At 35.4% G+C, this 20,917-nt stretch overlaps 3 protein-coding genes across 3 annotated transcripts; 2 read left to right on the top strand and 1 right to left on the bottom strand.

Moving 5' to 3' along the window:
- On the top strand, positions 1-6,009 carry LOC125818577 (alpha-galactosidase 1-like). The gene is made up of 15 exons (XM_049498070.1): positions 1-238; positions 982-1,040; positions 1,120-1,176; positions 1,397-1,431; positions 1,502-1,605; positions 1,684-1,759; positions 1,837-1,895; positions 1,981-2,046; positions 2,140-2,223; positions 2,410-2,474; positions 2,633-2,715; positions 2,830-2,920; positions 3,010-3,059; positions 3,150-3,290; positions 5,772-6,009. Exons 1-15 carry the CDS (start codon positions 60-62, stop codon positions 5,862-5,864), a joined length of 1,242 nt encoding a protein of 413 aa, XP_049354027.1. The 5' UTR covers positions 1-59; the 3' UTR covers positions 5,865-6,009.
- Positions 6,010-6,599: 590 nt separating this feature from the next.
- LOC125818570 (katanin p80 WD40 repeat-containing subunit B1 homolog KTN80.4-like) lies at positions 6,600-15,477 on the bottom strand. The gene is made up of 19 exons (XM_049498064.1): positions 15,264-15,477; positions 15,044-15,171; positions 14,473-14,603; positions 14,011-14,128; positions 13,685-13,911; positions 13,041-13,143; positions 11,784-11,854; positions 11,578-11,652; positions 11,343-11,486; positions 11,015-11,243; positions 10,296-10,820; positions 9,440-9,499; positions 9,248-9,366; positions 8,195-8,359; positions 7,824-7,898; positions 7,623-7,735; positions 7,411-7,527; positions 7,251-7,319; positions 6,600-7,154 (listed from the first exon to the last, which is right to left on the bottom strand). The coding sequence occupies exons 2-19, from the start codon at positions 15,072-15,074 to the stop codon at positions 7,091-7,093; spliced, it is 2,436 nt and encodes an 811-aa protein (XP_049354021.1). The 5' UTR covers positions 15,075-15,171; positions 15,264-15,477; the 3' UTR covers positions 6,600-7,090.
- Positions 15,478-18,559: 3,082 nt separating this feature from the next.
- On the top strand, positions 18,560-20,796 carry LOC125818586 (uncharacterized). Its single transcript, XM_049498082.1, has 2 exons — positions 18,560-18,878; positions 20,353-20,796. Exons 1-2 carry the CDS (start codon positions 18,603-18,605, stop codon positions 20,566-20,568), a joined length of 492 nt encoding a protein of 163 aa, XP_049354039.1. The 5' UTR covers positions 18,560-18,602; the 3' UTR covers positions 20,569-20,796.
- Positions 20,797-20,917: the final 121 nt, after the last annotated feature.

A 20,917-nucleotide genomic window follows, 5' to 3' on the forward strand; every position in this document is an offset into this window, starting at 1 on the left:
CGCAAATTCTATAAATAAACTATAGTGACTGGGACTGAACTTGCAGTTTGTGTGTGTCAATGGAGATAAGAGTAGGTACTAAGCTAATACTTGCATTATGTCTACTGATCTCCGCCGTGTGTGGCGGTTACTCCCACCGGAGGACGGCGGGAATGCGGTGGCCGGAACGGAAGGAGGATTTACTTGTAAAACGACGTAGTTTGCTCAATAATGGACTCGGTTCGACTCCTCCTATGGGGTAAATTTGTTATGTATAACTGAATTTCATTATTTAGTTATTTTTTATGTTTTAATATTTGATTTTCATTTTTAATTATGTTGTATGATGACGTGGCATGTAATGTTTTTGGTTTGATTAGAGACAGATCTAATAATTAAATTTTAAATTTGATGGATTTGTTGCCGCTGAAAATGATTTATTTTTGAAATTTTACTAATTTCTTATGTTTACTTATATGTTTCGTGTCTAAAAATGCTAGATTCAGTTGAACGTGTAGTAGAGGGCGTGGTGGTGATTTGCATTCATTTGGAGAAAATCCTAGATCCGTCTTGTTTTTGTTCTTTATTGTGATGGATTTTGCTCTAATTGATTTGTGTAGATTATCGATGACATGACCTTAGATAAGGGAACGTGGAGGTCGTAGATTAAGATAGATGGTTAGTAGGTAGTTGAGCGTTGACACTTTCGTATGAGATTGATATGCAAGTAGTTTGGAGCACCGTGTGTGTTTCTCATTTCATACTAGTAGTATTAGTATTATTCTCGTAGTTCTTTGATTTATGTTAATATCTATTGTACTTTAAATTGCTATCCTTGAGTTGAAGGCTGATCGGAAACAACTAGGTAGGAGTGGTCTGCATACACACTAACTTCCTCAGACCGCACTTGTGGAATTACACTGAATATGTTATTGTTGCACGGTCAATTAATCTGTTTAGGCTTCGGCAATTTAAACTAACAATAGCAAATTTGTGTTTCAGGTGGAGTAGTTGGAATCATTTTGCCTGCAACATTGATGAGAAAGTCATAAGAGAAACTGGTAACTGTATTTGTTTTGTTTAACAATCACACAATTCATATTCATCTGTATATTATTGAACGTTTCTTTTGATTGACAGCCGATGCGTTGGTTTCAACTGGTCTTGATAAGCTCGGATATAAGTATGTTAATATAGGTAAGTTTCTGATAAAAATCGATGTAAAATTTAGTGATCGTGTGTGAATCTCTTATGATAGACGCAACTTCTAAGATTTTGTTTTTAGATCTTCTATACATAGATGAGAATGTACACTAGCTAGCACCCACGGCTTATAAGCTCGATCCATATCTGCATTTGATTATGCTGTTACAGAAACTGATATAGTTACTAATATCATGTGTTTGACACTTTTTAGATGATTGCTGGGCTGAACCTCAACGCGATGATCAGGTACTTTTGTCTCAACTGGAAATCGTGTTTATGAACTATCTTCCTTGCTAATTTGATCTTCAAATTCTAGGGAAATTTTGCAGCTAAGAACTCGACATTTCCTTCTGGAATGAAAGCTCTAGCTGACTATGTTCATAGTAAAGGTCTTAAGCTAGGAATCTACTCGGATGCAGGGTAACTTGAACTTGCACATGACATTCGTTTTGAAAAGATATCGATGATCTTGAAATTCACCGTTTAAGGATTCTACAGGTATTATACTTGTAGCAAGAAAATGCCTGGTTCACTTGGTCACGAGGAACAAGATGCAACAACTTTTGCAGCATGGGTAAGTACAAGTATCCTGATTAATCTTGATTGTATAACAATTCGAACATAGTTGTTGATAACAAGATTTTCATTCAGGGTATTGATTACTTGAAGTACGATAATTGCAACCACGATGGAACAAAGCCAACTGTCAGGTATGTATCGCGAAATCATGTGTAACAGATTCCACTAGTTGTCTATCGAACTTCTTTTCTTGACGGGGATCCCTTTCTTCTGCAGATACCCTGTTATGACGAGAGCTCTAATGAAAGTTGGAAGACCTATCTTCTTTAATCTTTGTGAATGGTGACAATGTCTTCCTTGATAAGCCCTTTTTATGGTTTCCTGCTCTCATTTTCACAGTATTGTTGATGATATGCACCTATTTCTCTCGAATAGGGGTGATTTGCATCCGGCATTGTGGGGTGGTAAATTAGGTAACAGCTGGAGAACTACGAATGATATTACTGATACATGGGACAGGTAATACTCTCTCCGTTTCAATTTGTTTGTATTCAACTAAAGATATGTTGAATGTACCAAAATGTCGTTTTGTCCTGTGGTCTTAAAGGCATTCTTTTTTAAACGGACTTGGGAGTAGTTAAATACGTCTTTTAATTGACAGATTTCATGACTTGATCTTGTATTCGTCTTTCCTTCTTTTGACAGCATGATTTCTAGAGCAGACCAGAATGAAGTTTATACAGATTATGCAAGGCCTGGTGGCTGGAATGGTTAGTATTTAGATGTGTCTCAACACGCCTTTTCACGTGTGGGCCTGATCATTTTTCATGGAATGATACGATGTTAGAATGTGTGACCATATTATCTAAACGTTCACTTATTATAGAGGACACTTCCAATTACTTATATTTTCACACATTCCAAACAGATCCCGACATGCTTGAGGTTGGAAATGGAGGGATGACGAAGGATGAATACATCGTTCACTTTAGTATCTGGGCGATTTCAAAGGTACAACAACAGCAACATCATTCGTAAATGTATATTTCACTTTTATATCAACGCTATTTCTGCTCCTTGGTACGACTGCCAGAATGTATGATACATTCTGTATGCTAATTCTAGGCTCCCCTTATCATTGGTTGTGATGTGAGAAATTTATCACATGATACAATGGAGATTCTAGCCAACAAGGAGGTGATCGCGGTAGATCAAGGTACTAAACTCCACAAAACGTCAACTGCAACTAGTCATTTTGTTATAATTTATACGCGATCATCAAGACTCATTCGTTGTGTTGAACAGATGAGTTAGGTATCCAGGGCAAAAAGGTTAGAATGGAAGGTGATCTTGAGGTAACAAAAATCTATACAAAGTAGAACCTTTTTTCCCTTCTCGTAAGGCAGATTGCAGATGATAATCTGTGCACATTCTATTACGAACAGATCTGGGCAGGACCTCTATCAGGCTATAGAGTAGCTTTAGTGCTTCTCAACCGCGGTCCTCAGAGATACGAAATAACAGCAAACTGGGATGATATCGGAATCCCCCCTAACAGTGTTGTAATAGCAAGAGACCTTTGGGAGGTATGTCTATGTTAACAATTCATATTCTATTTTTTCGAAATATTTCATGAAGAATGAGCTCCCAGGCTTTGGTGTAAAGCCTAGTAGTAAGAGCCCAACATTGATGTGTGAGTTAGACACACGTCATAGGTTCAAACCTTGTGGCCACAAAAGAACTGATACTTGTTAAACTTTTATATTTGGCTATAGACTCACCATGTCCAAAACATACATACAACTTGGATATAAGTACTTCATAGTGATACTTTAAACAACAAAAAAACCCAGTGTGTTTCCACAAGTGGGGTCTGAGAAGGGTAGCCTTACCTTTTGAGAAGGTAGAGAGGTTGTTTCCGAGAGAGCCTCAGTCGAGTGAAACAGTGAAAAAGAGGCAATAGCAACTGTTAGAATATGAATAGGTTTATACAATCCTATTAGAATAGGAATAGGTTTATACAATCCTATAAGAATAAGAATAGGTTTATATAATCCTATAAGAATAGGAATAGGTTTATACAATCCTATTAGAATAGGAATAGGAATAGAAATAGAAATAGGAATACTAAATAGTATCCTACTTGGTAAAGGATTGTATTCTAGGGTCTATAAATAAGGCCTCAATGTAATAATGTAGAAACAACAACAATTCAATAATATTCTTTTCCTATATTTCTCACATGGTATCAGAGCCTCTACGAACTTGGTAGAGAATTAAAGAGCTTCCGCTGCCGGCGGGTGGCACCCATATATGTTACCCGTCTGGCCAATGATTATGTTAGCAAAAGTTGGGTCACCATGCATCATTCTAGTGACTACTTTCTTATATCTAATTTGTATAGCACCGTGCCATCATTCCGGTGACTGCTTTTTCATATTTAATTTGTGCAGCACCGTGCCATCATTCTGGTGACTACTTTTTCATATCTAATTTGTGTAGCACTGTGCCATCATTCCAGTGACTCCTTTTTCATATATAATTTGTGTAGCACCGTGCCATCTTTCCGGTGACTACCTTTTTTTGCATATCTGATTTGCATAGCACCGTGCATCTCTCCGGACTACTTTTCATATTTAATTTGTGTAGTACCGTGGATTTTTCCGAACTATTTCTCATATCTGAGTAGCATAGCATCATGTGTCTTTTCAGTGACTCCTCAGATTTGATTTGCATAGTTTCATTCGTCTTTCCGGTGACTCCTTAAATCTGATTTGCATAGGGTTGTGCCATCATTCCAACCCTACCCGTATAATTTTTCTTTTTCAGTAGGGTCGTGCCATCATTCTGACCCTACCCATATTATTTTTCTTTTTCAGTAAGGTCGTGCCATCATTCCGACCCTACCCATATTATTTCTCTTTTTCAATGGGGTCGTTCCATCAATTCGAACTATCCTATATAATTTCTATTTTCTAGTTGGGTCGTGACATCATTCCAACCCTACCCATATAATTTTATTTCTTAGATTGTGACCACTTTTACCCATCAAATCTAATACTCCGGCATATGAGCATGTTTCGGGCAGTTTTTCGGTGACTTGTTTAATATCGACTGTCTATTGATTCCAACATGAACCATGTACTTTATACTAGATTTTGAGCACTTACAATGTTCGCTGCATTGTGAAGAAGTCTATATGGAGCAACCACCTAATTTTGTTGCTCAGGGGGAGTTTAGTAGCCTTGTATGTTGATTACATAAGTCACTTTATGGTCTGAAACAGTTTTTGCAAGCTTGGTTTGGGAAGTTCCAACACTGTAATTTTATCACTCTGTGTTTTATCGGCATTATGCATCAAATTCAGTATTTCATGAGAAGATCAAGCACATTGAAATTTATTGTCAATTTTGTGAAGTCGAGTGATCAACTCGCAGATGTCTCACCAAGCCCCTCATCGGTCCTCGTGTTAATTACATTTGTAACAAGCTAGGTACATGAATTGTATGCACTAGCTTGAGGGGGAGTGTTAGAATATGAATAGGTTTATACAATCCTATTAGAATAGGAATAGGTTTATACAATCCTATAAGAATAGGAATAGGTTTATATAATCCTATAAGAATATGAATAGGTTTATACAATCCTATTAGAATAGGAATAGGAATAGAAATAGAAATAGGAATACTAAATAGTATCCTACTTGGTAAAGGATTGTATTCTAGGGTCTATAAATAAGGTCTCAATGTAATAATGTAGAAACAACAACAATTCAATAATATTCTTTTCCTATATTTCTCACAACAAATAGAAACATGTGAATAAGATACTGAAACAACAAGTAATGATAGAAATCTAATAAATCTGGGAAATAGATACCTACCTCTATGTAATACTCATATGGATCCATAAAGTAATCTACGTTATACTGAGCTAGATAGATAAAGTAGTCTATCCTTCATCATTTTAAGAAGTTATACGAAAATTAAAGTCTTTACCAGTATTAACTGAAGTGATTGTTAACCATTTTACTCATAATGGAAATGATTTGGCATATTCTGATGCAGCACAAGACATTGGAGACAAGATTTGTAGGGAATTTGACAGCTACAGTGAACTCTCATGCATGCAAGATGTATGTATTGAAGCCTATTGCTTGAAGATTCATGTAGAATAGTCTGCACCAGACTTCTGTGTTTTCCTCTCAACTTGTTATGTTTTAACTATAAAAATGAACTTGTCATTTGTGTCAAATGTATACAAAGAATTAAACATCATTAATAAGATGTCATGTATGAGTTTTTAGCTTTCTGATTTTTGGTCCTCACTTTCACATCCTATAAGTTTAACTTTTTGAAGACTTGGTCTACATAGTCATCCACCAAACCGATTAAACTAAAAATAGCCGATGGATGTATGTATAAGTATAATCCATGAATATTGTGGGTATGATCATGTATAATGAGTGAATAATCTATGTATACTGGTTAGAAAAAGTAAGGCATTGTGTCTTATAACTTGGCTTCAATTGACATTTATGCCCTCTAACTTTGGGTGTACACAAGTAGACACTTACACTAGTATAAAATTGAACAAATAGTCACATGACATCCTACATGGCAATTTTGTGTTCTACATGTATTATGTCAGGTAGGACACGCGCATCTAGTTGTTCAAGTTTAGACAAATTTAAGTGTCTACTTGTACACACTAAAAGTTGAAGGACATAAATATTAGTTAAAAGGCATATTTAAGTATTATGTCAAAAAATAAGCAGTAAACCATAAGCTCTCTCTAATCATAATTTTTTTCATTCCGTGGACTCGAACATGAAGCCTTTGAACCTCTTTCTTTTTTATGAAGCCAGTATCATTTCTTACTTTGACAAGTTAAGACACAAAATAAAATATATCACTCAACACTGTCTCAATCTCAAACTAATTGAGTCAGCTATAGTTTTAAATACCCTTGCATAGTATGTTGATTACCACAATTGATACATGAATTCACACAACAAAAACTACAATTACAAAGAATAATTAATATGTATTGGGGTTAGGTGAGAATTAGTATGATGGATCCTTCTCCAACAAGCAGGTTCATTAGCAGCATCTTTAAAGCATGTTGTCCTTAACTTTCAATACAACAACACAGCTTAGTCCCAAACAAGTTGGGATCGACTATATGAATCATCAGTGACCATGTTTGTCCATAACTATCGATGATGATAAGTGTAAATGTGAAGAAATTAGTAGTCAGTGTTGCATCTGCATAGAGGATACTAGCTCTGCAAGGTACAAAAGCCTGCAGTGCAGGCATCTACAAAAGTCACTCAAGTTCAGCAACACCATCGTTACTTTCGATATTCCATGCAATAATACTAAACTCATGAAACTTCGTGTAGTGCTAGATTCAGCTCCTGAGCAGTTTTGGCAATTGATCCTCCTCTTCTAAATGACAAAAAAAAAAGATGGAGAAATGGAGAAATGTTAGCAATATATATTCTTCACGGACCAAAAGATGGTCGCTTAGGTGCTTTCACATACCTCGAAAGAGCAGGCAGACAACTCTTGACTTTTTCAAGCTCAATAAAGCAGAGATTGTAGCGCTCCATCCTTTTGTTGACAATAAGCAATAAAACCGTTCAAACTTGAACTAAAAAGACATAATAATTAATAAGAAGTAAAAGAAAACATGTAATAAAACCTTTTCTCTGCCTCAATATCAACACCAACTGATGTTGGAGTAGACAACGAAGTATAAATCAGTGAACCAAATACTTTAACAAGCTTGAGCAGCATACTCAATGAAATATCTTGATGTCTAAAAGAAGTCCACCAAGAAGAAAACATGTCAGTCATGGAAAATTTTCAACAAGGTCAGCAAAGAAAAGGAAAACAAAGCTCAATTTGTTCTACCTATCCAACTTGCTCTCAAGCAGCCCCGTGAGAAGTGGTAAAAGGCATGTGCAAATTTCTAATGTGATAATGTCATTTTTCTCGGCCAAGAAACTCACTAACTCAGAAAGTACCTGTGTAAGCCGGCAAATGGAAACCATATGGTGTTAAAAAGGTACATATTAATATTTAAAATAGGGCACAAAAAAACAAGAGACTTACAGCATGATCTGCCATCTTCTCCATTACACTTACTGCCCCTTTAATATCATGTCTTTTCCAGTACTGGTAGACAACCTACAAAAGGTCAAAAACTCGATATAATTAAGCCAACTCTTGAACAGCAATATCACATGGTAGAGATCAACTGAATAAATTTCTCCCCACCCCATCAGCATATCTTACCGATTAGCAAGAAAATCTGCAAAAGAGTAGGCTAAACATTCCAAGTAGGTCATCATCTTATGATAATGCAAATCAGTTATAAGGGACTAAAAGTCTTAACACATAAATGAGTTGCAAGGACTGCAAAAGCTTAATGTTGCCAAGTTAGAGAATCAAATAACCATTAGCAAGTTCTCCAAAATTGCTACCTGTAATTTAGCCAAACGAGATTGCATCGAGCCAACAAATTCTTTGTGCTGTTCCATCAAGTCAGCAATGATATCCTCATCGTCAGGAGAAACCGCCTCACTTACAGCTGATAAAAGGTCTTCTCTCTTTTCATGTACGATTTTTGAATTACGATGAGTTAAATTCTGTGTCAGGGAAGAGAGAAATTATACAACTTTCACATAAATGACTTTTATCCTATCATATTCATGGAAGAAACAACAAAATTCATGAGATTATGTGAAAACTATTTTAGTTATTAACAGTTCAATGTTCCAGCTATCACGTGTCCTAATGCGTTGACTACCATAGAAGTGAATGTCTATCTATGAAGTCGCTATACTACTACAATAATGAATTACATTGCAGTTCATGTCCAAGATTCTACTTCTAATAATTAGAAAATTTGTCAGCAATTGGTCTGCCAACCAAATTGATGATAGAGATCAAACAGAACATAAGAAAAAAAGTTCCAATGATGAATTTAGTTTCCTTTTCCTTTTTCTCTCAATGATGGCATTCTAGCTGCCCCACACGGCCTTATGATTCCTGTTTGAATGAACATGCCATCACTTCTAACTTTTTTCTGTTTGGGTTAGATAAATCAGAAATCGGGTTTCTGATGATTGAAAGTTAGGTTGGTTGTTTTGCAGCCTAGTTTATTTTGTGACTTTATCACTGGGAACCTTCAAGTTTTATGTTGAGTCGAGAATAATCTTTGCCAAACCTGGCAGTGTTTTGACTCGGATAGACTTATGTGCACCCCTAACTGTCAACAGAAACCCCATTCTCCCCTGCTTTTGCACTCCTTTTCCATGATTGTAAAGTGCTAATTTAACTTGAAAAAATCCCACAATTTGCTAAAAGTATGTGGTCGTAAATCACACACTGAAAATACTGAAATGCTTCCACATTCCTTAAATAACCATCATTAAAATTAGCAACAAATGGTTAATATTGTTAAATGGGAAAATCTCAATAGGCAGTAACAGTTGGAATTACAAATAAGGAAAAAACGCAGATTTGACTCATACCACATTGGTGGGAACCACATCCGGAGCAGGTACCGCCCCAACAGTGCAGGGAGCAAGACCCTCATAACCAGGAACTTTATCTCTCTTTTCCCAGTTTGCAATAGTGGATCGTGTCCTACCTAATTTTCCAAATTCAATGCATGAGACAACCATAATTTAGAAGTGCACCAATAGCAGTAAAAAGAGTTCTACCTCTTTGTTGGCCTAGCATGGAATAAGGTTTCCTATTAAGAATATTTCCACGGGCTTCATCTGGTACAAAGGGTAAGTGTTAATAATACAGTTAGTTCATATTATTCTAAAGACAAGGCAAAATACAGATACAGTTAACCACAGAACAGATCTATTAAGAAATTGTACCGGAGTAGAAGACTGATAATTTATGGGAGAAGTACAGAAATGAATAAAGCTACGGATTAAACAAATAAGCTATTTCCCTTCCACAGCAATTATGGTGATGATCAGTTGAACTAGTGAGCAAATAAGAAATCCAAACAAAGCTCAAGGAAGGTTATTGAAGTGATTGGCAAAGATAGTTAAGTACATTCTCAAAACATAAGTATAAAAGTATGAATAAAATCAAGGCAAAAAAATTATTACACGAAAAGGCAAGACACACACACACACACATCAGTAGATATATCCATACATGCACCATAAAAGATATTAATTTCCTCTACACCCCTTATACTATTCCTTTGGCTCCATAAGTTGATGAAATTTACTGGTATACAATCACTTCACTTAACCACTGAGAACCAAACAGGAGGAGAAACATCGGGCTTCCTTTTTTACAAATGAAACATAGCATCCAGCTTAGAAGTATATCTATGCAACTTAACACACAAATATGGTGCTAAAATTCTAGATCTAATTAGAGAGCACATACATAATTGATACTGCCCGGCATAATATACCTTAAAACATTCTTGATCAAAAATCATACCTCACAATGTCTAAAAACAACCCACAACACACAAAAGCATAGAAACAGAAAAGGTAAAGACAATATAAAAAAATAGAAGGACACAAGTGAATGAATACGCACAATTTTCAATTTGGTGTCTGGAAAGTGGCTCATGTGCTGTATTGATATCAAGTTTTGTGGAAACTAAATTCTTGTCATCATTCACACTTCTATCAGTTGCAGCAGTTTCAAATATTGAGCATTTAACAGAAGGAAAATTGTTCCTGTCTGCAGGGCTACTACTTTCAATAGCCTTAGGTACTTCAACTTCAGACTGTGCTGCAGAAGTTGGCATCCCGAGGTCTTCGTTGGTAGTAGGAGACTTCCAATCAGATACTTTTGGCTGCAATCTTTGTGGCATTTCCCTTCCTGCAACTCCTCCTTTCCTGCATTCAGATGCGAGCTCTGTTCTTTCATTATTTCTTGGGACAAGAACAGGTATAATCTCTGACTTATTGACAATAGAGCCATTTTCTGTTGACTGGGTTTTTGCTGAATTCCTCTTTACACCCGTTGTATTAGGAACTGCTCTTGAGCTGAATGGAGGTGCTTTTGGACCAGTACTGAGATTTACTTTTTGTGTGGTGCCAGGAGTATCTGTGATAGCTTCATTCAGAAGATAAGTGCGAATGTAAGAAAATATTCTGGCAACCAAACTTAAACAAAAGAAGCTAATCAAAGGCTAGGAGCTAAATTAGTAGTAAATGGGGAATTAAAGAAGCAGAGTAAGAACTTAAGCTAAGGTGCCAAGCTAATAATGCTAAGGTAAGGGAAACATTAAAAACGGAAGAGTAGCATACTAGTAAGAGCAGCAGAATCCCTCTGAAGAACCATGTTTTGTGACAAAGAAAGTCTTCTGAACGACTTAGTCTCTTTCACAAGATCGGAGTTTTGTGAAATTAATTGTCCCTCACAACTTGCATCTGTAGCATCCTCAGCCGAAGTGGATAGATTCACTCTTAAATTGGATTTTGCTGCTGAGTGACCACTTGATGGTGTAGAACTATTCATTGTGTATGGTTCAAGACACTGCAAGAGGCAAGCATGATGAAGTGTGACATTACTTAAAAATCCCGGAAGAAGCAAGACATCAAAGAGACAACTTCAATGAAAAAAGGTGACTATTACCGAAATATCGACAACCCACACTCCAACACAACTTTGATTATAAGAACATCCAAGAAGTTTTCCTTCATGAATACTAAGATCAGACAATGTAGACCATCCAACATCTACTGTATCATGATACCTAATTGGTTCCCATGAGAAAACCTACAAAGAAGGACTACTTTCTTTAGGAGATGGACTAAGCGCCAAATATATTAAACAAAACTATTTCTCAAAACAGAAAATGCATATCTACCTTCAAATTCTCATGTAATCCACAAAGAAGGGTTCTTCCATCAGTATTAAAGGCCATGGAACGCACTCCTGTTGTCTAGATTTCAGATAAAAACAGTTCTTTTTTACTATACTGACAATTCATATAGTTGCCAAAATACATGAGAAACACTCAGCCGTGTGTACTGCAATGAGAAAAGGGAAATCAAAGAGAAGAACCCAACGAACCTCAGGTCCAGCAGAACCTATGAGTTCAAAAGATTCAAGGTCCCAGAATTTAACTGTCTTGTCAGCAGAACCTGGTAATGCAAAAACCAAGAACAAATAGTAAGGCATCTGACAGCTTTCGTGATAAGACACAAGAACAAAGGCGATTTTGTTCATGCTTCAGACGATCTGGCTATTTCTATATACAACTAGCTAATTTTCATCTATTATATATAAATAAAGGCGTAAGGGCCTGCAGCCCAGCTCTCGGTGACCTTTCTTTAATAATTAATTTGACCCCTTTCTTCGATCCTCACACGCACTATCCCTCAACACTCCCTGAATTCGGTTGTGTAATCAGCATTAGCAACCTGAAGATGCAGGCTTCAATTAGTTAGCACCTTATACTTTCTCAAAACCTAAATGCAGCTCCCTCCTATTTTGGTTCCCCCTCCCTCTTTCCCAACTGCAAATTTGAATCACGAAAAAAGAAAGCTAAAACTTAATTCCCAATAATTCGACACAAAAATATACATTACTTTTAATATGGGGTTCCTGGTATATTTTCACAAGAAACGCTGCAGGAAATCCCAAAGCTAGATTAACACTAATCACTAGTTTCCATACTAGGGAACAGGGCGGCACTGATGTTTGTATTTCCTTTATTTTGGTTAGAAAAGGAAAGCTCGACTGTGAGGAAACAAGAGAGTATTGTTTCATGGAGCCTGCGATGTTTATATGAAAACCTTATTCATCAGGTACCAACTCCCCTAAAAACATGCACCACAATGAGACAGCATTTCTATATACTTTTTATGTAAGTACTTACATGAAAAAACAGATTCCTATATAAGTAGACAAAGCAGTTCTATAGATCCCCAAGATAGAAGTCACAGATCTGATTGGAGAGGAAACCACTTAAACTGGAGATAAGAACAAAAAATATGAAAATAAGCTTGAAAATAATAATGGCGGATAAAGTTATTAATCAATAGCAAAACTTATCAAATCTGGTCATAAGTTCAGATAAATGAGTAAACTCTTCTCAATTTGTCGTTTCTTGATCCAAATGTTTGGTTATTCTTATCTTTACTAAGAATATCATCATGAGAAAGTTTTAGGTTGCCACTAGATTCAAGTTCTACATAGATCATAGAATACATCAGTGAACTCATTTCAGAAATACAACAAAAGTTACAGGAGGATTTACAAGACAACAAGAAAGATGACCTTCACTTAAGAAGAACATTGTAGCACTAAGTCAAAGCTTTTTCTAACCTGTAGCCAGTAAGAACTCATGAGGATGAAAGTCTATGCACTGAATTTTTCCTTCATGACATTTGAAATCATGTAAAAGCTTTCCTGCAGTCAAATCCCATATCTGCCACAACACTGAATCTATTATCAGGATAACTAGACTTAAAGAGCTTACAGGCTGATACAGCTACTTGATATCAAGCAAACAATAATATCCTAGAAAGATGCACGTGGAAAAAAGAAACTATTTAAAACAGTAGTTTTGCGTCACTGTCACTTTATGTACGGCACGATTGCTTTTAATGATAGTGGTTTTCATCATGGTCATAAGAATGTGCTAAGTACCAAGATTAAAATATCCGTCATTCCATCATCTCACGACCATATTTAGCGTACCAATGGACTGATCTATAACAAAGTAGCTTCTGTAAGATGCAGCAAATTTAAAGGCATCATCATAAGTGAATGTTTCATTGAGTTGATGTATGTCAATAATCATCAGTCTTCTTTCATTTTGAGCCATGTGGCCATGTCGTTTAGATATCATCCAAAATATTAGCAAGTACAGTCTGATATGGCTCAGCCAACCATTAGAAGGCACTTCAATGTGTTAGTTCCCAAATATATTACTGAACAAGGAAAGAAATGAAGAAGAGGAGTCCGACCTTTACACTACTGTCTTCTCCACCAGATACAACCCAACGGCCATCTGGCGTGAACCTGATGGTATTGACACCTCGAGTGTGACCTTTGTATGTGTGAATGCACCCTTTGCGTCTAATATCCCATATCTTTAGATTTGTGTCCAGAGACCCAGATGCAAAGAACTCACCAAAGGGATGGAAGTCCAATGATATACAATTGGATCTATGTCCAGTGAGAGTTCGAACAACTGAGAAATATAGATCGATAAAGAGATAGAATTTGTAAAGTTCACGATAAACAACAAAAAAATGAATTTTCACAAAGAATAAAGTTATAAAAAGCCTACTTTTGGCTTCCTCTAGATCCCAAAGCTTGATAGTACCACTGGCTGCTCCTGCAGCTACCAGAACTTCTGAAGAATCAAAGCTAACGGAATCGATTCCGCTTGAATGACCTGATAAGCTCTACACAAGAATACAGTTACAAGACAATGTGTTAAAAAACAAACAATGTTGCCGCTAAGATTGCATCTTTGCAAACAGAGAAAATGATAACGGAAAGGTTAAGTCCCAAACAACGGCCTCGATCAGGGAGAACATTCCATTGTGGTCATCCGAAAAGGGACTACAGAATACAGATTTATCTGCTTGAAAGTGTAAATCAAATTTAATGATGTAAACGCTCACCCTTTGTACTCATATACCTTCCTTTTTGGTTAGAGGCAAAAGATATTTTGATCTCAATGCACACATACATAACAAACGAAATGAAATTATAATGAAAAGAGAAACTAATAAGAGATACTAACCAATATGGCATCAGGCTTGCCAATGGACCAGAGATTAACTTTGTGATCTTCTCCCCCAGTTACAAGAACCCTGGATGATTTTCTCCCAATCTTTAAGCAGTTCACACTTAAAGAATGTGCTACAAATTCCTCTATTACAAAGCATTGTCAAGGTCTTCAAATTATAGTGTGAGTTCTCTACTTTACCATTCATTTCTACAACAACATACACAGTGTGATCCCACAAGTGGAGTCTGGGGAGGTAGGATCTACGCAAACCTTACCCCTACCATTGTGAGGTAGAGAGACTACTGCTGGTACACCTCGGCTCACATTCATTTCTTTCCCCCTTTTTTCCCAATAGAAACAAAAAACATTAAGAACCCAGTCAAAACTATTGATCTTCCCTACCATCATTTGTCTCTAATCTCTATATCGGTTTATCCAGCCCACTCAAAGTTAATCATGCACCACATTGCACAATTTTCAATTTTTATGAAGAAATTGTTACCCTATATGATCAATTACAAGCCAAACAACAAAATTAAGCAAATAAACTAACAATACAAACAAAAAAACAAAAAAAGGATACGTAGCTTATAAGCACGTTTGGTAGTTGTCATCGAGAGAGAGTCAAAACCACCAAATCAAAAAAAACCCACTTCTCGATTCACAGCACATTACGCAACAAATCAATAAACCCTTTGTTCTCCGTCCTTCCTGCAAGGATTTAAAGTAAGTCTTCGAACTTCGAAGTAAAATACATTACACAAAACACAAAAAAAATTATATGATTCGGTTGAAAAACTTACATTGCATAAACGCTGTCAATTTTGGCGATTAATAGATGAAAAAATTGGGAAAAAAAATAATTTTAAAAAATGAAGTATATTCAACAAACGATGGCTTCTTTCAACTCAAATTCAATGAAAAAAAAGGCGATTTTTGCGATGATTTTTCTTCACATTGAGGATTGAAAACAATGGCGAAAAGGGGAAAATTTGAGAAGGTGAAGAAGAAGGAGAAATGGCGTTTTCAAAATCACGAGAAAATGACAAAAATGGTCCTTTTATGTTTTTTGATAGGTGGGTTCAAAAATTAAATTTGTTTCTTAAATATCTTTGTGAATAGTTTGTGTTTAATAATTTTTCACTAAACTTGATAAAAAATAGTTAAAAAAGAAAAATAAAAAGAAAGTTTTAAAAATGAATAAAACTATGTATTTAGTGTGATTTTATAAGTGGATCTCAATAGGTCGGAGATTAGAATAAAGAATATATGGTGAAAATATCAAGGTACGAAGAACAAAATTAGTAAACGTAATCCAAGTAACGAAAACAGTGTTAAAATTGAAGAGTAAGATAATGTGGATAAATTAATAAGTTGAAGAGGAAAAATAACGTGCTTTAAACTAGAAGCATTTTTGTCTCATTGAAAGCAAAGAAACCGCTTCACTACCTATTAACTTTCTACTTGTTTGAGCTTTATGATCTTCTATTAGCACATGTCGTAAGGTATTGGGAGTGCAACTCTTGTATGTTGAATTTGGAATCCGGGATATACTGTCGGGTGATAAGTCAAAGGAAGATGAGGATGACGTCAAGTCATCATGCCTCTACAATGTCTGGATCAAACTTTTTTGGGTATTTTCATAAAGTTTTGTATCGGTTAAGTTCCTGATATTTGGGTTTATCGTTGAGAGGAGAATAACGTCTTGTCTGATAATCTCTTCTCAATTTTTCATAGGCCTATCACCATCAAACTCATACGCCTTTTCATTAGAGCATCTATGTTCCTCCTCTTTTTTAAGTTTAGATCATTTCAATCTTATTTTCTGCATCATAAATGTCACTCTCATATTATCCCATATATTCTTATCTAATCTTGTCTCTTCTACTATATTCACGCATCTATTTAAGTATCTACAAGCCTTTTAAAAATGCAACATAGGAAATTGCACTAAACACCGAGATGATATAGGAAATAGCAAAAATTACACCTTAAAAAGTTATACCATGTTAAATCTTATTGATGCTTATTTAACGGACTATTTAGAATCTACCTTCAAATATAAAGGACCATTTTGTCATTTTCTCTATAAAATCACGGCAACGGAAGTTCTACCAATCTCAACCGTCGATCACTAATCGAGCACTCATCCAACGGCTGACATCTAACATATTTGGTTCTAATTATAATTTTTAAAAATATTTTATAGTAACTTTTTCTAGTCAAATTTGAAATGAAAAGTAGGTGCTTCTATGTAATCATTTTATTTTTTATTACTTTTCTAGAAAGAAAAAAGGTGAAGTTTAATCATCTATTTAATTGATTAAATTCATTAGCTTTGTATCACAATTTTGAAAAGGAAGTTTAGTGTAATTTTTATTTTTTTTTCTTCTTTCTAGAAAAGAAAAGGGCAAAGTGTAAATATATTTAATTCATATAATCTCTCTCTAACTCATTATCAAAACTTTTAAATTTGAGTCTTGAATATAAAATAACTCATAGCACGAAATATTTTCTTTTTAAATAAACATTCAGTATTTCGCAATACAAAATTAAATTAATCAAATTTTCAATACAAATACTAACCACACATTAAAAGTCCAGAAAATACTCATATAATTTCTTTGTTTCAAATTAAACTTTGTGATGCATCAACCATTTGAAGTTTAAAAGGAAAATAAAGGAATAAAGAATGTGTCAAAGTTGTTTAGAGGGAAAACAAATCAAATGAGAGTATTGAGAATCTTTTGGAAAAAAAAATACTAGTAGTTTTTTTTTTAAAGGAGTATTTTCTAAGAGTTATGATAGATTATTAGATGTAAGGAATAATTGTTTATATAAAAAGGAAAAAATATTATAATCAATTTATTTGTTACATTTATTGCATTCAATTCTTATTTTGATTTTTGACAAATGAATGGAAGAAAATATGATAAAGTTTTGATTTATTTTTTCAACCATCACCTCCATCCATCCTTCAAAATTGAAGATATTACTAATTAGTTTTTTTTATTGAGTTTTAAAATTACAAGTGGTTTAAAATATTTTAATTATTGATAAGCTCTCTTCATAAGTTTTCTTTAAAATAATAAGAACCTTTCTATATTTTTTTATATATATTGATTGAATTCTTGGTCATCTCAACAATTAGCCATTGAACTAATTGAGGTAGAGATTTGATTGATGTTTAATTAAGAATCTAAATAATTCCACTAAAAACAAAGCATAAAAAGAAAATCATTTTCACAAAACTTATCATGTTTTTAAGAATAAAAATAAATATAGACAAAGACAAGCCAATTTTTTTAGGTTGAGAATTGAAATAAAATGATGAGCTAAGTAGCGATATTTGTACTCGTTTTTATTAAATATAGCGAAAATTTATTTTTTTCCTTACAAATGTAGCAACATTTTTATTTTATAACGTAGAAAAATACTATTTACGCCCATTAAAAAAATCACTCTAACTGAATACGCAATACAATATCTAATTGTAAGCATGTGTTCTCAAAGTAGAAGCTTAATGTATGTGTGATCAACTTAGAGATGAATTTAGAATTCGACATTTGTGGGCCCTCACCCATCTTAATTTAAATGATAAAAAGAGACAAAATAAAGGCCTACACGGTGACCAAGAGATTGAACCCTTGAGTGAAGCTTAAAAAGTCTTCTTTTTTTCAACTAAACCAAACAACGCAATCTATTATAGAGTTCCCAAATCATTCTTCTTATATATTTATTAGATTTTTCAATACAAATCATGATTCGTGCAAACGTTATTGCATTCCTGCAACCCACATTCAGTGACCTATATCCTCGCCCCTGATCAATTGTATGTATATGTATATTAAGTCATTAAATAATTACGTGAACAACTGAAATCAATATATGCAATTTCAAAATTGTATGTGCATAGGGATTTCTTGCGAAGCAACGTCAATTTTAACTCTAAAGATCGATTTTATATTTTTAAATTTTTGACGCTAAAAAAACCGACCTCCGAAGGTTAAACTATCCTAAAGCTTTGATGGGCCTAGAGTGTAAATGAATTCTAAAGGCCTCAAAAAGCCCAATACGTTTCAACCGCCAATATCTCAAAGTAGCTGAAGAAGCGAAAAAAGCCTCTCTCTGCCGCAACTCCAATGGCGTTATCGTCTTTCGTGCCGGCGTTATCTTCTCCGCCGCCATGTACGGTGGCGATGTTAAACCGCCCCGGTTCTCTATCCTCAGCATCGTCGTCATCACCTTCGTGTAGTGTTCGTTTCACTTGCTCATTCTCTCAGCCACCACTCACCGTTGCTTTTATGCCGTTTTTGAGACCGACATCTCTGTGTTATTCTAGAAGGAGTTCACAAATAGTGCGTATGGCGCCGGAAGAAGAGAAGAAGACTCAACGCTCACCTCTCGACTTCCCTATGGTAAGCTTCGAAAACTCGTTTTTGTTTCTGGTTATTTAACTTTAATTGTAGATGTATTCTTCTATTAGCTATTCTGAACTGCAGCTTAGTGTGTGCTAAGAGTAAAATGTATTATGTAGAAGTTGTAATGATAGCTTGTTTAATCTAGATATGGTTTTTGGTTGTTTAAGTTGGAGCTGTTGTTTGCTATTTGGATGATTTGAATTGTGCCAAATCTGATCAGAAAATAGCATAGGAAATTGCAATGTGTACTGTTAAAACCTATGGTGCAACTTCAACTTAGCAGATTAGTAGTTGGGCGTTGTCTTACTTTCCGATGGGTTTAAGCTGGGTGGTGTCTGGCGTAGTATTAGTATTTTACTTGTAGTGTCTTTCTATCATCATTTGCTGTTTGTTGTGTTTCGATTATCGCACTATTTTGTTGTTATTACTATCTACTTATTAGTTGCCATGTTTTCTTCACTGTCGTTTTTTCTTTCTATACCTACTTTGATTTGTTGCAGTTGAGCCGAGGGTCCTCTGAAACCAATCCCTCTACCTCCACAAGGTAGGGGTATTTACAGTTAATGGTTATTTAAGTGTGAATGATTGTTGTTGTTTTGATGAATTAAATTGTGCACTACACTCAAAACTATCAAGTTACCAATTTCGATTTTATATGGTCAAAAAGAGAATGAAATTTCTGAAATTGTATCCGGAGTGAAACCAAATTTTCTATCCTCATAATAAAGTTAGTCCCTTTGTTTGATTGGTCAGCTTTTAAGAGGAGTGGTTCTTCTTGCAATCTCAGTCATAGTATTTATCTGCTATTTGGCCTGTTGAAACAACCTAGAAGAAATATTGTCGCCCTACATAACCAACTTTTGAAGCCAAGACGATCTTTTCCTGTCAATCATTCATCAGAAAGTAGTGGAGAAAGAATCGTCTTTTGAAATCTTATCATTGAAGGCGCAGAAATTGCTGGAAAAAAAGGGATAATTTTTTATAGCCATGGATAGGATCACCCAGGTTTGGGTCCATAAGCAGTGACCATTGCTCTATGAAACCTCGCAGAAAGTTAATTATTGGTCGTAGTTTGGGCCTCCCCTCTTTCCAGCTCCAGTACGTGGAATGATATCCAATGAGTAAAGTTTTAGCTGTCTTGGGAGAGAGGGGAGACAGGAATTGATCGTAGTTATTCATATTCCAATCAAGAGGTGTACCGTCTCTTCCAAGTAGCTAACCTTAGTATGTCAGGAATCTGGTACCAAAGATATAAAGATGCAATACCATTTTGATACTTTCATTTAGTGTTATCTAGGAGCTTCTAAAAGCCCTTGGCAATGTCATTCTCGAAATTTCAATGTCCTAATTAATAACCTTTTTGCATTGTGTACCATAGGAAGTGTAGAATTTGAACCAATGCTGCATATTGCTTTCTAGAATAACGTCATCAAAGCTGCTAGGCATTTTGATGAAACATGTTTATTGGCAGGAATGGGAAAGACCCAAGCCCGGACGAAGACCAGATATCTTTCCTCAATTCAGTCCCATGAAAACTCCCTTGCCACCTCCTATGCCGGGTGATCCTCCAGAAGAGGAGGAGGAAGAAGAAGAAAAGAAAGAGGAAGAGGGAGATGAAGAGGAAGAGAAAGAGAAGGAAGAAGAGAAAGACCCTGAAAAAGACAATCCAATTAAACCTGAGCAGTAGCGCCAATCTGATGATTTTATTCCAACAACGCAACAAGGTGACTCGCGTTTGCTATTGTTAGCTTAGTTGTTGCGGCTTATATACATTTGCCCCTGGGTCACGCTCTAGATAGAATTAATGGCGCGAAGAGTTCTCGAATTGAAAATTTTGTAATACAGTCATACTCTCGAGACAATCAGTAGTGTGATGTGATGTAATGTTTTGTTTCAACAAGATTCATGTTTACTATTCTTAGCCTACTAGTTGCATCATATGTACATTAGCACTTATCGATATTGTACATTGTGTTGATGGCACGAGGAGTTCTTACCTCAAAATACACCACTCGTCGGAGGGGAGTCTGCCGCGA

The sequence above is a fragment of the Solanum verrucosum genome, unplaced genomic scaffold (assembly GCF_900185275.1).
Source record: "Solanum verrucosum unplaced genomic scaffold, falcon-dt-bn FXZP01000252.1, whole genome shotgun sequence".
NCBI lineage: Eukaryota > Viridiplantae > Streptophyta > Magnoliopsida > Solanales > Solanaceae > Solanum > Solanum verrucosum.

Coding starts and splice junctions, on each gene's coding strand:
- LOC125818570 (XM_049498064.1), bottom strand. CDS start 15,074: ATGACAACTACCAAACGTGCTTATAAGCTAC. Junction 14,604..15,043: donor CAAACGTGCTTATAAGCTAC/GTATCCTTTTTT, acceptor GCTTTGTAATAG/AGGAATTTGTAGCACATTCT. Junction 11,653..11,783: donor TAGGTTCTGCTGGACCTGAG/GTTCGTTGGGTT, acceptor TCTGAAATCTAG/ACAACAGGAGTGCGTTCCAT.
- LOC125818586 (XM_049498082.1), top strand. CDS start 18,603: ATGGCGTTATCGTCTTTCGTGCCGGCGTTATCTTCTCCGCCGCCATGT. Junction 18,879..20,352: donor CACCTCTCGACTTCCCTATG/GTAAGCTTCGAA, acceptor GTTTATTGGCAG/GAATGGGAAAGACCCAAGCC.
- LOC125818577 (XM_049498070.1), top strand. CDS start 60: ATGGAGATAAGAGTAGGTACTAAGCTAATACTTGCATTATGTCTACTG. Junction 1,177..1,396: donor ATATAAGTATGTTAATATAG/GTAAGTTTCTGA, acceptor GACACTTTTTAG/ATGATTGCTGGGCTGAACCT. Junction 2,224..2,409: donor ATTACTGATACATGGGACAG/GTAATACTCTCT, acceptor TTCTTTTGACAG/CATGATTTCTAGAGCAGACC.